General features: G+C 41.8%; 1 protein-coding gene across 2 annotated transcripts in view; it reads right to left on the bottom strand.

The window, feature by feature from the left end:
* coro2aa (coronin 2Aa) overlaps positions 1–16,095 on the bottom strand; it is a 65,045-nt gene that overhangs the window by 5,523 nt on the left and 43,427 nt on the right. For both annotated transcript variants that reach the window (XM_015965334.3, XM_015965343.2), the window contains exons 2-11: positions 11,043–11,243; positions 7,901–8,017; positions 7,532–7,681; positions 6,941–7,120; positions 6,216–6,332; positions 4,456–4,560; positions 4,284–4,380; positions 1,699–1,811; positions 1,515–1,605; positions 1,085–1,335 (exon numbers count right to left, since the gene is read on the bottom strand). In XM_015965334.3, coding sequence (XP_015820820.1) covers positions 1,085–1,335; positions 1,515–1,605; positions 1,699–1,811; positions 4,284–4,380; positions 4,456–4,560; positions 6,216–6,332; positions 6,941–7,120; positions 7,532–7,681; positions 7,901–8,017; positions 11,043–11,243 — 1,422 coding nt within the window. The remainder of the gene's footprint in view (positions 1–1,084; positions 1,336–1,514; positions 1,606–1,698; positions 1,812–4,283; positions 4,381–4,455; positions 4,561–6,215; positions 6,333–6,940; positions 7,121–7,531; positions 7,682–7,900; positions 8,018–11,042; positions 11,244–16,095) is intronic.

Genomic DNA, 16,095 nt, shown 5'->3' with positions numbered 1-16,095 from the left:
GTCATACACAGTAAGTTGATGAGAAAACGATACATTTCATTGTAATATTGAGTTGTTGGTAACTGAAAAAGGAGTTTGAGACATTTTTAGAGCTGGCTGTTAGTGTTTCACCATTAGCATTATTAGCTCAACATTAGTCTCCAACCTTCTTTCCTCGACATTAGAGTAGAACTATAGGTTGTCGTGGCTTCTTAGGGGTACAAGAAACATTTTCTTGGTAGCACCTGTTACTGACTTAGGTTCTTTTCAAAACACTGCTGAACCAGCCAGTACTGAATTACAATGTTAGCTAGCGCAAACTAAGCAACCCCGCGGGCTTGCAGATTGTACACAATGACTACGTCCCTCTTTGGCCTTTGTGAAAGGAGAAAAACTGACAACCCTCCAGCCGGCTGAGTAACCTTCCTTCCAACTTGATTGAGACATTAGACAGTTTTGCGATTATTATAATGTCGAATTATTAATTATTGTACCTTTAAGCTTTTTATGTCTTTAGACCTGCTAAAGTTAAAGTTAAAGTCCCATTAGTTGTCACACACACACAAGTGTGTGTGCGAAATTTGTTCTCTGCATTTGACCCACCCCCTGGGGGAGCGGTGAGCTGCAGACAAGCCGCGCTCGGGAACTATTTGGTGGTTTAACCCCCCAATCCAACCCCTTAATGCTGAGTGTCAAGCAGGGAGGCATTGGGTCCCATTTTTTTCAAAGTCTTTGGTATGACCCGACCAGGAGTCGAACCCCTGATCTCCCAGTCTCAGGGCGGACACTCTACCACTAGGCCACTGAGAAAGGTCAAAACAGGGTAAGTACGATTTTCTTGTAGGTAAATAAAACATGAAAAATAAAAAAAACTTTTGGCAATAATGGACAAAAAACGATTTTATCTGATAATGTACAGATGTGAGTTTTTCAAACAGGATGCCAGTTTGTTAATACAGAGGTGGCAGTGTCATAAGTGGATAAAACAATAGGGGGGTAGAACTGAACTATCTGACATATTTAAATTTTATTTTCTATTAAAATTGTATTAATATGGTTATTATTGACCATAGCCTTTGGGTATGAAAACAAAGCCATTCTGTACCTCATTCTCTGTCCTGGGAGGTGAGCACAGAGCGAGGTCCTCCTTGTTGCTCACAGCTGTTCGACTCCTGTCGTCCTCGGGGCGCCCTTTTTGGATGTCTTTGGCTTCTAGTTGGTCCTGAATGTATGAGAGCTGCAGATTTCCCGGTCTACTCTGAAACCTTTGAGCATCCAGGGAGTTACTCAGCCCATTTGTCTCTAACTGAGACTCCGGTAGTTCACTTCCAGGCTTCAGTGATATCAACAATGGACCTACAAAGACAGGAGAAATGTGAGGATCTCGGTTTTTTTTAGAAAAAAAACAACACAAAATGTTCATTATAATAGTCTTTTCCTGCTCAACAGCAGAAAAAAACAAACATTCAGTTTCAACAAGTTAATCAAAAACAGATGAACAGCTTAATCTACCTGAAAGTGTCTCACACACTGACCTTTGTTGATGCCTTTGAGCCACTCGTCCGCAGTTAGAGCTGGCCTGTTTCCAGCCGTCATCGGATAGATGTCCTCTTGGTATGACTCCGACTACAAAGACAGGTCCACAAGCAGGTGTCCCATTAAATTCAAGCCCATAAAGAGGGTGTGTTTGTTGTTTGGTTTAAACGGTTCAGCTCTTACCCTGCGGGGTACAATCATTGACAGAGGCTCGATGAGACTCTTAATGGTCACCAGTTTGTAGAACCTGAAAACCTCACAGGAACTCACATCTAGACCTCTCTTTGGCATCACACCTGGAAGAAGGCATAAAACGCTTTACTTGACCTCAGTGTGACCCCATTGAGTTCCTTGGTGAATATATTGCTCCATTTTAAGCTTGTGCACTTGTACAACACTACATTTATTAATAATATTAATAATGGTCATTTGTATGAAACATAGCCTCTAGGGGTGTGTATAGGGAGCCTAAGTCACGCCCATCTACTTCCGCATCATGGGTCCCCAGAAGAACGAAAAAATGAATGCAAGTCAACGGGGCTAAAAACATTATTTCCAATTACACCTGTTTTGTGCCATGCATTTTACATATGATGTCCGTGAATTTTAAAGACACATTTTGATACCAAGAACGCACTTATTTTTGAACAGGGGAAACACTATCTTAGGTTTTGTGTGAAAATAAGTCCAGGACTACAAATGCGCTTCACGAAAGTAACATCATCGAACCAGACACGGAGAAAACTGAGGGAAAAGGGCTGTAAATTATGCAAACTTCCCACAGGAGGAAAGAACCACCATAAATCTGGTCTTTTGGTAAGTAGCAGCTATGGTGGGGGGAGGAGATTATGTGGTGAAGTAACATATGCAACGTGCCGATTCCTGGTGTGTAGTCATGCTAATTACAAACTGTTACAAGCTGAGTACGTGACTGGTGTGGTCGAAACACCCATCATTACTTTTCATTTAAATTGCAGTACAACATATGTGCGATCCAGGGCCTAAGGCAAAGAGGCTTCGAAAATAGGGATGCACCGATACCACTTTTTTCCAAACTTATACAATACCGATACTTGGATCTGAATATTCGCCGATACCGATTACCGATACCTATACTTCCACCACACAAAAAAATGCAATGATTTGGAATACAGATTTTATTTTCTTCTCTGCTTTCAACAGGAAAAGACTGTGAGGTAGATAAAAAGTAAAATATATGAATGGAAATCATCACAAAACTAAAATATTAGGTGAACAGAAATGAAAAGTTACAGTGAAGCCATTTTCAAGCAACTGCATTGGTATTGGTTCCTGGTATTGGTTAACTTTTACCGATACCAGTATCGGTATCGGTGCATCCCTATTCGAAAATAACGTTTTTAGCCCCGTTGACCTGCATTCATTCTTTCGTTCTTCTGGGGACCCATGAGCTGACTGAAAAGGGAGGAGACTTTGGCGATAAGACATATCAGGGGAGATGATTAGAGATATTGTGATACTAAAAGGAAGACAATATTTTCTATTTTTAATAGTTAATTTAATCGAAAAAAATCAGACCAGACCCTTCCAAGACACATCCAGAGTTATCGAAACATTTTAATTGTTCTGTCAGAATGAAAGCAGTAAAAACTGCTGCCACCTAGCGGTTGGAGTTTTAATTGCACTGCACAAAAGAAATACAAGAAATGCTTGCGTGTAAATTCTCAATTAAAAAATCCAATACACAGCTTATAAATATCTATTCTGTATCATAACACGGAATATTGCAATATTTCAGTGTATTGATACTTTCTTACATCCTTAATAGCCATTTTTTGTTTTGGTCATTTTTGTGGCACATCCATCATATTTCCCCCAAGAGCTTTCTTTTAGCAACATAACAAACACTTATTTCTGTGTTTCCGTCAGATCGTAGCAGATGGTAAAAAGCTATCTTTCAATCATGCAGGAATTCTTTTTCGTGGAATCTAAATAATGCTCGTCTATAAACCCCCCACCATTGGAAGAATGACCACAGGAAGCTGTTTTATAAGCCTCATTCCTTGGCTAACACTGACTCAAATTTTGAATCTTCCTTGAATTTGCACCTGAACTAGACAAATTAATGCTTCAAATCAATTCAAACCAGGCAACTGCAGCAGCATTAGTTTAAATAAAATGTTTCTTCTGAAATCTACAGAACTAAAACATGCCGTGGAATTTGTTCATGGATGTTCTAATGGTATATCCATAGAGTCCACATTAAATCTGTCAATCATCTGAAAGGCTGAGAGAGTAAATGTGTCTAGAACAATAAGATTTTACACAGCTGAACAGGAGTACACCTGCTCAGGATGAACAGCATTACCTGATTTGCTTATTCAAATACTGATGGGGTTATTTGCTTACAGGTGAAAGGAACGTCAACCAGATGTTTTCCAAACTTGAAGCTCGCATGAGAACTTTGTGTAACTTTTCCTAAAGTTTGAGACTTTTAAACGTGTGTGTGTGTGTGGTCATGGACGTAATTTTCACTTTAGAAGTGGGGGGGACCCGGGGGGGGGGGGGGGGGGGGGGGTTGGAGGACAGTTATCTGATGGGAAACAGGCTTCAACACAAACGGTTGTTTTCTGCTTGGTCCTAGAGCTCAATCAGTGTCAATTTAATATAGCGTAATATTGTTTTTGGATGGTTAAAAAGTGCAGGGGTCAAAATTTGACTTTGGAAAAAGTGGGGGGGACATGTCCCCCCTGTCCCCCCAAAATTACGTCCATGTGTGTGGTCCTTACCCAATCCTTTCTGAGGTACATGTGAGCGATACTCCGTTAGAAAGTGGATGTAGGGTTTTTCTGAGCTGATCTCATAATATCTGATGTTTCCATCACCCTGTGAAACAGTGAAACTCTTGTGAAGACAAGATCTGATGCAGTATTTTGGATTATGAATCAGTTTTGGATTTACCTTGCCAGCTAGGTAGAGCATGTGTGTGTCAGGGTCGTAGAAAGGGAAAATGACCCCGGAGGAACCATCCAGGTTCTCCTGCAACAAGGGCCCCGACAGATCGTCCTACAAACACACACGAAGATTACGAAAAATGAAATGCACAACAAACAAGAAAATCCCCCTGATATGAAACTACTGAATCATTTTAATCCACAGCTGTAGAAGAGCTGAATTAAAACTGAGTGCTTCATCTCTAATCCATGTTCTGCTTTAATCCCCCGCCCACGATGCACACCCACCCCTCACAGTGCAGACTCCCGGGTGTGGTCAGAGCGCTGCGTGGGGAAAGGTGCAACTCTGAATTTATTTCATCTTAAACTGTGGCAAGTTCAGGTAAACTGATGAGAGGTTTAGTTATTATCTGTCCACTAGATGGCAGCATTGCACATCACACTGAAGCTACACACCTGGAATGATTTCAGTATCTGGTGAGGGGGCCTAAATCTCATCACCAATGAAACCAGGGTTCAGTAAATTAAAACAAGGAGACAAAACAAGCAAGGATACTTTAAAAATCAAAGTATATTACAGAGAACAGAAAATAAGAATTACAAAGAAAAATAATAATTGAGATCATCCTTCCAATAGCAGCTAGCTTAAGGGCTGCGACTAGACTCATAGAATCTGGGGTTATAATACGTAACCAACGTTCTTTGCACTAAATCTTTTCTCAGTGGTCTAGTGGTAGAGTGTCCGCCCTGAGACTGGGAGATCAGGGGTTCGATTCCTGGTCGGGTCATACCAAAGACTTTGAAAAAATGGGACCCAATGCCTCCCTGCTTGACACTCAGCATTAAGGGGTTGGATTGGGGGGTTAAACCACCAAATGGTTCCCGAGCGCGGCTGTGTCTGCTGCTCACCGCTCCCCCAGGGGATGGGTCAAATGCGGAGAACAAATTTTGCACACACACCTGTGTGTGACAACTAATGGGACTTTAACTTTAAATCCCTCTCACATAAAGCTATTTCAGTTGTTTTATTCTTAGCATTTTCAGTACCTTCCAGAATGAGCCGTTTCAGGGCTCTGTCACTTTAAGAAAACAATCTGGAGCTGGACACGCTCCCCCCTCCCCCACTCAGGCTGCTGAAAGCTGAGAATCTCTGATATCCAGGGGGGCTCTGGGGAGAGCCACTGCTCCTCCGGCCGCAGCTCTCTCTTGCACATGAAAGGCGGTTCTATCCTAATTTGTGATATCACAAATGGGGACTTTTTGAATTGGCTTATTTTAGGCACATAATTCCTAAAACCAAACACTGACAAAGAACGTATGGATGGATTTCTTTCATGTTTAGAGTGGTAATAGAGGCAGTGAAGACCCACATGGCAGCACAAAAGGATGCAAAAGCTGAGTTTTGCATTGTATGTCCCCTTTAAAAACAAATCTTTGTTTTTGGATATCTAGTAGTTAAGAATAAAAGTCTCTTAACAAGTCAAAATAAAACATTTTAAATAAAATCCAGCCTCCCTAAATAATAAATGAGTCCAAACAGAATTATAGCAGAAGAAGCTGATGTCCTCTTTAGGGAACGTGGGGTCCCGTGGAGCTAATGATGAGCAGAATCGAGTCATAATCCACATTTCTTCACAAGAACAGAAGTAAGCCAGTTTTGTCTGAGTTGTCATGATGTATTTAAGAATAATCTACAGAAAATGCCCAAGCTCAGAGCAGCAGAACAGATAAATATTTGTAAACGGGCCCAAGGGCAGCAGGTCTCACCTGATCCCACAGAGCGATCTGTCGATCGTTGTAGCGCGAGGTGCCAGACGTCAAAAGCATCTTCATGTTTCCAAGAATCAGCACCTTACTGGCTTTGTGTGTTTTGCAGTTACCTTCCTGCAAAAAAGGGTTAGAAAAGACAACAAAAAGTGAAGGTCTCCCATCTGAAAGACCTGATGGTTGAAGTAAATATGATGGATTGTTTTGTGAAAACATCTCCACACAACAGGTTTAAAATAAAATAAAAATATCTATTTTTCTGCTGCGGCGTTTTATTGTCTCTGAGCAAAAGTGTTCAACAGAAAGTGACAGCGGACTAAATTAAAAGTGGGTGTGCTTCAGTGGCTGCTGACCCAGAGGTCTGAGCAGCCCGCTGTGATCCAGGCCAGGACTAAGGTGTCAGTTTTGGCTGTGTGGTGCTGGATGAGTGCCGCGGTGCTGCAGCCATGGAGACTCCAGCTAACACCCGGCTGTGAGGCTCCTACAACACCGGACCAAAAACTCTAAAGTTCAATAAGTTCATTTAGCAAAACTAAAGTCCATGATTAGCTCACTAGATTTATCTCTGTTTGGATTTCCTTTAGCAAACAAAAACAATTTGTTTCAATCTTCAGCTGGATGAAAAACAAGCTACTTCCTGATACGCTTGTGCTGATCTCCTGAGCTGAACTCAAAGGTGGAAGCAACCTAAGATCAATGACTGCACGCATTAATGTGTAGCATACCTGCAGCAAGTTCCCCGAGCGAGGCTCCATCAGCCGGACCTTCCTGTCCCTGCAGGTGGTGGCGAAGAGGCTGCCATCTGTGTTGAAGGACATGGACAGAACCACATCGGTGTGGTGGCTGATGGTCCGGACCGGGTTCTTCATCACCTGCTCTGGAGAGTCCAGGTTCCAGATCATCACCTGGAGGGACACACACACACGCACGCACGCACGCACACGCACACACACACACACACACACACACACACACACACACACAAGTTTGAACCAGACTTTTAAAACGTGGAAGGTTACGACCTAGATTATATCTCTTAATGGTCCGTTTTTATTACCAATGCTAGGAAGATGATCAGCCATAATGTCATTCTGGTCAATAAGCTAACGCCTGAAGCTGGATCTAGAGGCGTGCTGTAATGGTCACAACAATAGCACATTCTGTTTATATCTCAAAGGAATTCACGCCGTTTAACACAGCTGTGTGTGTGAAAGCACACCGGAGCTGTTTGAGAGTCTCTTCATTTTGTGATTTAAGAAAGAAGCTGGAAGCAAATCTAGATTGGGCCGCAGGTGTGCAGGTGGGGTTTGTGTCACCTTGTAGTCGTAAGCTGTGCTGAAGAGGATGTTGTTAGCTGTCGGGTGCCACTCGATGAGGCCCACCCTGCGACTGTGACCCTGCAGCTCTTTGCACGGAACCGTAAGGTTCTTCAGCACGCCGTGAGGAGGGATCTCCCAAACTTTCACCTACACACACACACACACGCACGCACACGCACACACACACACAGAAAACAAATAAATTAAGGAAAAAAACAACCACTAGAGAGAAAAGTAACAGGACAAACTTTAGAGTCCTGTCAGAATGATTTTGTGTTAAACCGCTCTGACAACTCGAAAGGCAATAAAACCATCTTCCTCATAACTCAGATTCCAGTGTGTGTGTGTGTGTGTGTGTGTACGAACCGTGGAATCCTCTGAGCAGGAGGCGATGCAGTAATCGTTGAAGGGGTTCCATTTGACGTCCAACACGTTGCCTTTATGGCCCGATACTCGAGGGTGGTGAGGGTCCACTTTACCTGTCTGACACAAAAACACAAATATTAGAAATCATATTCCGAAGACGACCAGGCTAGGTAAAGTATTTAGCTCTTTTGTAACTTTTATAAGCGTATGGGACCTGGTGACATTTGATCGTAATCTAAGTCAAAGTTTTTATGGTTTGTCCGTCAAAGATTCAACAATCCTAATTCTGAATTATTATTTCATAAAGATAAAGTCAAAGTCTCATAGTCATCATCACTCTGGTGAAATTCATCTCCACAGTTGACCCCCAATCCAAACCCTTAAAGCCGAGTGTCAAGCAGGAAGGCATTGGGTCCCATTTTTAAAGTCTTTGGTATGACCCAACCAGGAATCGAACCCTAATCTCCTAGTACCAGGGCAGACACACTACCACTAGGCCACTGAGCAGGTATAAATGCCTTGTCTGGCGTTTTTGTCACTCTAGTCTTAAGTGAGATAAAGTTACACAAATAAATCAATCAAAACGTTAAAGGTTAAAATGCGAAAAAGCATACAAGGTTTAAAATCGGGCTCCAACAAGAAGACGAATAGTTATATAAAACCTTTTTATACATTATTACCCTCCACTTATCATGTTCTGTTTCACTCAGCAGGTTTGAGTGAAGGAAACTGGACTCCTTTGTTTCCTTGAAGATGTTTCGCTTCTCATTCAAGCAGCTTTATCAATTCTCTGACTGTTTTACTTCATGCTTTGTGTTGTTATATGTCTGCTACTTGACAAAAACGGTTCATTAAAATTATGCAAACAGTCCTGGACAAGCGTTTTAAAACCAGAAATTGCAGATGAAAGATTTGCTTTTTACTGGTTTTATGCCACTTTATTCTGAAAACAAATCACCTGCTAATCTGTGGGTTAAGAATGACACCAGTTAAAGTGACAGTTTAAAATCTATGTTCTCCTTTTATACCAAGAGAGGAATCCTCTCTGTGGAAGATGGACATGTGATGTAAAATCTGAATGGGGAAATTGCATTAAAAAGCAATCCTGCTAATGGTTTCTCAATGCTGACTCTAAAGCATGTCTGAGTCCTTCTCCATCATGGCAGCCATCGATCCTAGAAGTGGTGCAGCGTAAAGACTTAAGAGCAGAGCCATCACATGATGGATGATGTTTTTCTGTAGGGAATGTAAAGATTTCGGATGTATCTACAGCCAGAAATTAAAATTTCACAACTATTTTGCAAAAGTACTTTGATATCTTGGTTATCTGTCTCAGTAACAACATGAAAGTTTTTGTCTCAGCTTCTCTTTTAAAGCGCAAATAAATTCATTTTATCATTCATACTTTGATTCCACATCTTGCATTGAGCAAAATTATCACAAAAATATCAAAATTCATTCAAACTTCATTGGGGGGGCAGAATGGGGGGGCACTGGCCCACCTTAGACCCACCCTAGAACCGCCCCTGGTCCTCAAGGGCACATTGCTGCATATTTTAGAGGTTTTCCAATTGAAAAGGTTGGATTATGTCCTCAGCGTGTTCTGCTAAAGATGAGCTGGTTGTTAAATATTCCAGAAATCTCAGTGGGAGTGAGAAGAGTTTACACAATTATTTTGGAAATAATGACTAAAAAGGTTTGGAGAGTATGACATCACCACACAGGTGAACAGGTCATGGAACAAACCAGGATCGTATGAAAACTGTAAAATAGAATAAAATGCCAGTTCAGGCACATAAAGTTCAACTTCCAGTGAGCCATTTAATCTTTGAAAGATGCTTTTATTTTGAAGTCCACCTGTGATATGGAGCTCCAAAGAAGGCTGGGTTTAACTGGGTGATAACCATTTACCAGTTAGGGTTAGAAGAAAACAAATCAATCCCAATTGGATGTATTTTTATGATTTAAGTGACAGAAATAAACATAATTTTCATTACATTTATTTACTGAGAATAATTTAATATAAAACAGCTCTTATTTGATTGGTGGATGAATGTTTTACCATCTGAACTACCTATAGGACGTGTTTGTAGCTCCAATAAAGTGATGAACATGTTCACATAGCGCCATGGTTTGTCTGTGAGGGAAGTCGAGAGAAAACAAGCTCATTTCTGTCTCCTAACTCACACCTGCTTTTCACTTTCAGACCTGTAAATCTTATAACATCCCTTATGGGCATTTATCTGACTCCACAGCTCCATGTGGAGCCAAAACAGACTTTTTTTTTTATTTTTTATTCCTATACAAGTAATCTGCAGAACTTTTAAACATGGGTTTGAACAACCCTTAATATATATACATAAAACATAGAAAGGTCAGACAGATGCAGAGAGAGAGAGAGAGAGAGAGAGAGAGAGAGAGAGAGAGAGAGAGAGAGAGAGAGAGAGAGAGAGAGAGAGAAAGAGAAAGTAGCTGAACAGGACGAGTTGATCTCTGCAGGCTTGGACATGCCGTCCATGTGTGCACGGCACCAACCTCAAACTGCTCAAACTGAAAATGGAATTACTCTAAATGTTAATGACAAATCCTTCATATCTGAAGATCCTATTACAAGGAAAAAGTCACTTGAAATGTTCTGCTTGAGCGGGACGGTTAATTATGTAGGAATGAGGCATTCTTTCAGCCAACGCTCACACCTGCAGGCTGGACTACTGCAGGTAGAGCAAAGGGTGTCCTTAGCCGTGCTGCTAGGAAACTACAAAGTCAGAGAGGCTTGGGGGGGGTGGGGGGGTGGGGGGGGGGGGTACTGCAGCTTCACCTCCTTGAAACAGAAAAGAGGGAGAGGAGGTCAAAAAGATGAGTTATGTCATTCCTGAGCTCGGACGTAATCCCTCAGCATGCCAGGAGGCTGGTGATGGGAGGCGCTCAGAACGAGGCATTCAGATCTGGAGATAAGCAGCAAAATGGTAAATTCACCTGAATCAGGAAGTTTTCTTTGGAGAGCTTTACTTTAAACGATAACATGAGCGGATGAGATAACTTTACTAAAATAACTTTTGTGAAACAGAACCATGCTGGTGGGAGAAGAGCACGTGTCATGGAGCTGCTCCTCCAGGAGACTGACTGAGGAGTTGATACTCACATGATGGACAGACAGGACCAGGAAGGCCCCTCCCCCGGCGCACTCGGTGATGACGGCCAGGAAACGGGGGTTGACAGCGCAGAAGTTGTTGTCCTGGACGCTTCGTGTGATGGGCACGCCGTCATAGCAGCTTTCCTTGGTGGCAGCTTTCCCAAACACATGGCGGAACTTGGAGCTGCGGTACTGAGGACGCCATGTCATCTGAGAGAGGACGGAGGACAGGACAGTTCAGTCAGGGAAACTCATACATCATGCAACTGCTGGGTGATGTGTACGCGCCAATATGGCTGCTCCGCTTTGTTTCAGAAGCAAAGTCAGGTTAATGGTGGACATGATGGATTTGTCAGAACTAGACGAGCTCTGAGAGGTGACGTAGACTCGGTCAGTCATGACGGTCGCCATGGAGAAGCTAACGGGACTTTATTCTAAAGTTCAGAACCAACCAAATCTGTAGACTTTAGTGAAGATGAGATGCTTGCAAACTGGACAAAGATACAAGAAAAAAGGCCTAAGCTACTACCCGCAGTTTTATTATAAGGAGTCAAGCTACAAACATAAAAGTCACCCTATCATTTTAATAAGGTCTTAAAGAGACATGAAATATTAATAAATGTTAATCTTAAACATTATCATTATTATTATCATCATTATTATTATTATTATTATTATTATTAGTTGTTGTAGTAGTAGTATAATAAATGCATCCCTTGTGGTGTTGAGGGCCATCACTTGCTGGTGCATCCCTAAATATTATAAATGATTATTAATATTATTTATGGTTCCCTTTAATTACAGCACACATTCCCCCAAATGGATCAAATTTGAAAAATCAGCTCATTTAAGAAGATTTCTCCTTGGTGATGGCGTTAATGTGCTTCAATAACAGTAATAAATAAATGTAAGGAAATAAGATGCTTTTTTTGTTCCAATAAATATATTTCCATCCAGATATCAGCTGGAAACGTGACCTAAAGCAGCCTGAAGGGTGATGCATCATGTGTCATGTTTTTACAGGACTTTTTGTTAAAGGGACAATGTGTAGTTTTTATCGTTAATCTCTGGAAATATCCATCAAAATGTTGTTGAAAATGAATTAAATGATGCTCAGTTGTTGAAAAATATAGGCAGCTTCTTCACATGTAACCATAAAAATCAGATCTAAAATACATGGGAGCAGATCTAACCCCGGCTTTCCACAGGAGCCGTCAGCAGCACGTTACTGCAGCAGCACGTCATAGCTGCTGATAGGAACCGCTGTGGTCAACAGAACCTTTTCCACTGGAGCCGTCAGCAGCGCGAGTCGGCCGCGTCTCAGGAGCAGCATGTCGCAGCCTTTACGCGCCGGTTCTATTTTCTACGCGTGACGCCTCTGAAAAGGGTCAAGTTCGACATTTTTGGGGAAGGAAAGACAGGAAATTGGACGCGGAAATGGAGAGAAGCTTCCGAGATTTTCAGAATAAAGAAACGTACTGCCTTCCGGTTGCTTTACTTTTAAAAATAGTTACTAACTGTGCGGCCCCGTGAGAAGTTATCACCTAGCTAGCGGTCTCCTTTGTTTTTCAGGTCCGTATTGGCGATTATGAAACGGACAGAACATAAAACAAAAACCTTTTGGAGCCATGTTGTAGTTTTCTCCTGCTTGTTGTTGTGTTTACTGATGAAGTCACTCGTGTGACTTCGTGCTCGGTCGGTGACAGCTGCTCCCCTGCTGCTTCGCGTCTCGTGGGAAGGGCCAAGCAGCAGCTTACGCGAGCAAGACGTGCTGCTGCAGTAACGTGCTGCTGACGGCTCCTGTGGAAAGCCGGGGTAAGTCTCAGGGCGACGCCATATTAGATGCCATGTTTCATTCTACGGGAGCCCTTGAGGACAAAATGCATTTACTGATTTGTACCAAGCGGTTGCTAAACTTTAACCATTCATAAACGTTGTTGGCGCGTTGAGGTGTGAGCTTTGGGAATACCCATAGTGATTAAGTTATTGGAACGTAAATCGTGCTGGTTGTTCCAAGTGATGAGTAATGAGCGAAGGTACGGGGTTCTTCTGATGATTGTTTTGTATATGAACCGATACCAATGTAACGACCTGCGGGAATGGGGTAGCGGTCAGTTAACGAGTGAGTACTGATCACAATGATTAGTGAAAGGAGCACCAGGGACGAAACGGATTGCTGAGTGATAAATGACATCGAGTTTTCATGTTGAGTCTGGTGTGCTTGTCATTTTGTTGAAGTTTGCATTCCCCAGGGCTTTTTGACCCTAATGGGCATCCGTTGGTAAGGTCTTACTCCAACACAAAAATACAGCTTGCAACAATTCAGGTATCTACTGCCCCCTATCGCTAGGAAAAATTCTCATAACTTTAACATTACTTTAGGACAGTGTTCTTCTGTTGTATTTTATTCCTTCATCTCGTCTTGTTTAATTCAATTTCTTTTAAAAATATCAAAGCAAGCTTGGAAGAGCTTGTCCTCTTCGACCTGATTAAGTCGAGATGCTGGTTAAGGTTAAGCCATTGCTTATTTATTCACTTTGTTCCATGACGTGATTAAAAATAAAATGTGTTGATGTTCAAATCTATTGCAGGCCAATAAATTAGCTTGGTCTTACCGGCAGCAGTGTTAGAAGATGACAAGCTGTTCCAGGAAGACCGTCACATAAAACAAAACGGCAGGAAGTAATCTGAATAAGGTTAAAGGTTGGAAATCAGGATGCAAATAAATAAATCTGAAGTTTTTCTTTCACTTTTTATTTGTGTCAGCAGATGATAACACCCAGAAAGTAGAAGAACAATAATCCAGCGCAGCAACCTCATTTACCTTATTTCGCCCCAACCCTAATCCATAATCGGTCCTTTTGAACAAGAATAAACGAATACAAATAAAACTGAAATAAAATCCTATAAAATGACATCATGATTGTACTTATTGTAATGCTGGTGTGAGAAAAAACTCCTTTAAATAAAAAATCTGATTTTAAATCCGTTTTTAAGATGTTCTGGTTAAAACATCAACGGTTCTACAACCTCTAATGTTTATGGGCAGAAAAAAAGCGAGACTTCCCAAATCCTGATGTCTTTTTTTAGTTCGTTTCCTCGAGCCGGTCGATGCATATGTCATTAGAGAGAAGCATAAGTGACTCTGGCCCCGGCCAACATGTCTGCTCGGCTGCTCTCCCTGGCCCTCTGCCTGCTGCAAGATCATTACTTATGAATTAAGGGTGGAGGCTGATGGACGCGATGCCACCACAGAAAGAAAAGACTCAAACAACTTCTTCCAAAAGACACAGAGGGAGTCGAATCAGCAGGAGGTTAAGCCCATCACAAGTTTTTATAGATGAAAACGTTTAGATCGACTTGATGACTAAAGCAGACTCCTTAAACGACAGATGCATGAATACACGGTCGGCGTGGTGCAGAATCGTAGAGAAAAGGAAGAGCAGAGATTATGACTATGTCTCAGTCCCTCTTCTCGCCTTCTGCCCTGAGGCCGTCTCGAACAGACGAACGCTGACACTCAGGAATGTTTCCATACCTGACGGGGAGGATCTGCCTTTTAGGCATTGCAAACTTCCGTCGCACATTTAACTCATCAGTAACAGAAGGAATCTGAATTCCAGCAGTTACATTCAGAACTTTGTCTTCTGTTCGGCAAAAACTTAGCAAGAGGAGCCTAAAGAGACACAACAAGGTTGTTCAAAGCTGCTCAGAGGTGCAACAACTCAAACTCATTCAGAATATCCCTGAGGCATGACTGTTGGTGACAAGCTGAGAACGGCGTTCGCGTGGGAGCTCCACAAGTGTCTCGAAAGATTCCTGAGAATTCTCAGGTTCCTCGTGTGAGTCGCGTGATCTTGCAAATAATTTGAAAATGTTCAATAAATGTGTGATCTCAAAGTAGCTGCCAAGCTGTCTGTAGAACATCGGGAGGGATAAGCATCCAAATGAGACAAAATTAAGAAATGTGACTCAATAGTAATGAGAAGATTTGCACCAATGATGTGTTCTCTTCGCATTTATGCTATACTCCCCATGCTGACCTGGACGTGTATGACATAAAAGTCATCACTAAAGTGTCAGTTCTGCATGTATTCAGCTTACTATTTGCTAAATTTCTCACAATTTTTGTATCTCCAACTAGTCACCTACAGTCACGGTCCAGTGAGGTGCTGGTTTTATCAACAAGGGCACAGAAATTCTCACAAAAGTACTGAAATATCATAACCGGAGCTCGTCTTTCTGCTGCAAAATATGAAGGAGGGTTTGCACAAGAATGATCTAAAACAGGACCTACAACCACCAAATACAATTTATATTTATGAAAATTGTTTGATTTACCCTAAAGACACAAAACATTGTTCCCTGAGCTACAGCTCACTTATGGAGATTTACTATTCCAGCAGCTTATGATCAATCTCACATATCAGATTTAAATCATCTAATCTAACAAGAATCTTTGGTAAAACAAGCTTTGTGCTCAAGTTTGATGCTTGACCCACTTTACTGTGAGGTTCAGCTGACACGGATGCTTTCTGTTCCACGATTTTCCTGAAAATGTGCTAAAATAATTTCAAATTCACTTTGGCGGAGCTGCATCAGCCGAGAAGCACCGAAACAGCCCCAAACCATGATGCTACCGCCACCGTGTTCCACACAATGACTCCAAAGGCAAATTTCTTCCTCCTAACCGCCAGGAGCTTTTGTTATGTTGTTAGAAATGTTAGTCGGGTCTTGTTTATGTAAACTCTCTCAAACTTACAGCTTTTTGTTGCAGCTCAACCATACCTTTAGCTGTCGTTAAAGGTTGTCTTGAAGTTTGCTTTGAGAATATCTAAATCAAATGACTGAAAAGAGAATTTTTTTGTTGCTTCCGCCACACAAACACCCGAATAGTATCCTTTAATGGTGGCTATTTGCACAACAAAGCCAAAACTAAATACCAAAATCTAGATTCAGACTAGACTACGCAAAGACATAAGCTGGCAATTATAACGAAAGCCTCAAATGTTGCTTTGTGTTAGATACGCATGAATGGATCTGCGGGGTTTTCAATAAACAA

Source organism: Nothobranchius furzeri, chromosome 4 (genome assembly GCF_043380555.1).
Source record: "Nothobranchius furzeri strain GRZ-AD chromosome 4, NfurGRZ-RIMD1, whole genome shotgun sequence".
NCBI lineage: Eukaryota > Metazoa > Chordata > Actinopteri > Cyprinodontiformes > Nothobranchiidae > Nothobranchius > Nothobranchius furzeri.
This window is presented reverse-complemented; position numbering and strand designations above follow the sequence as displayed.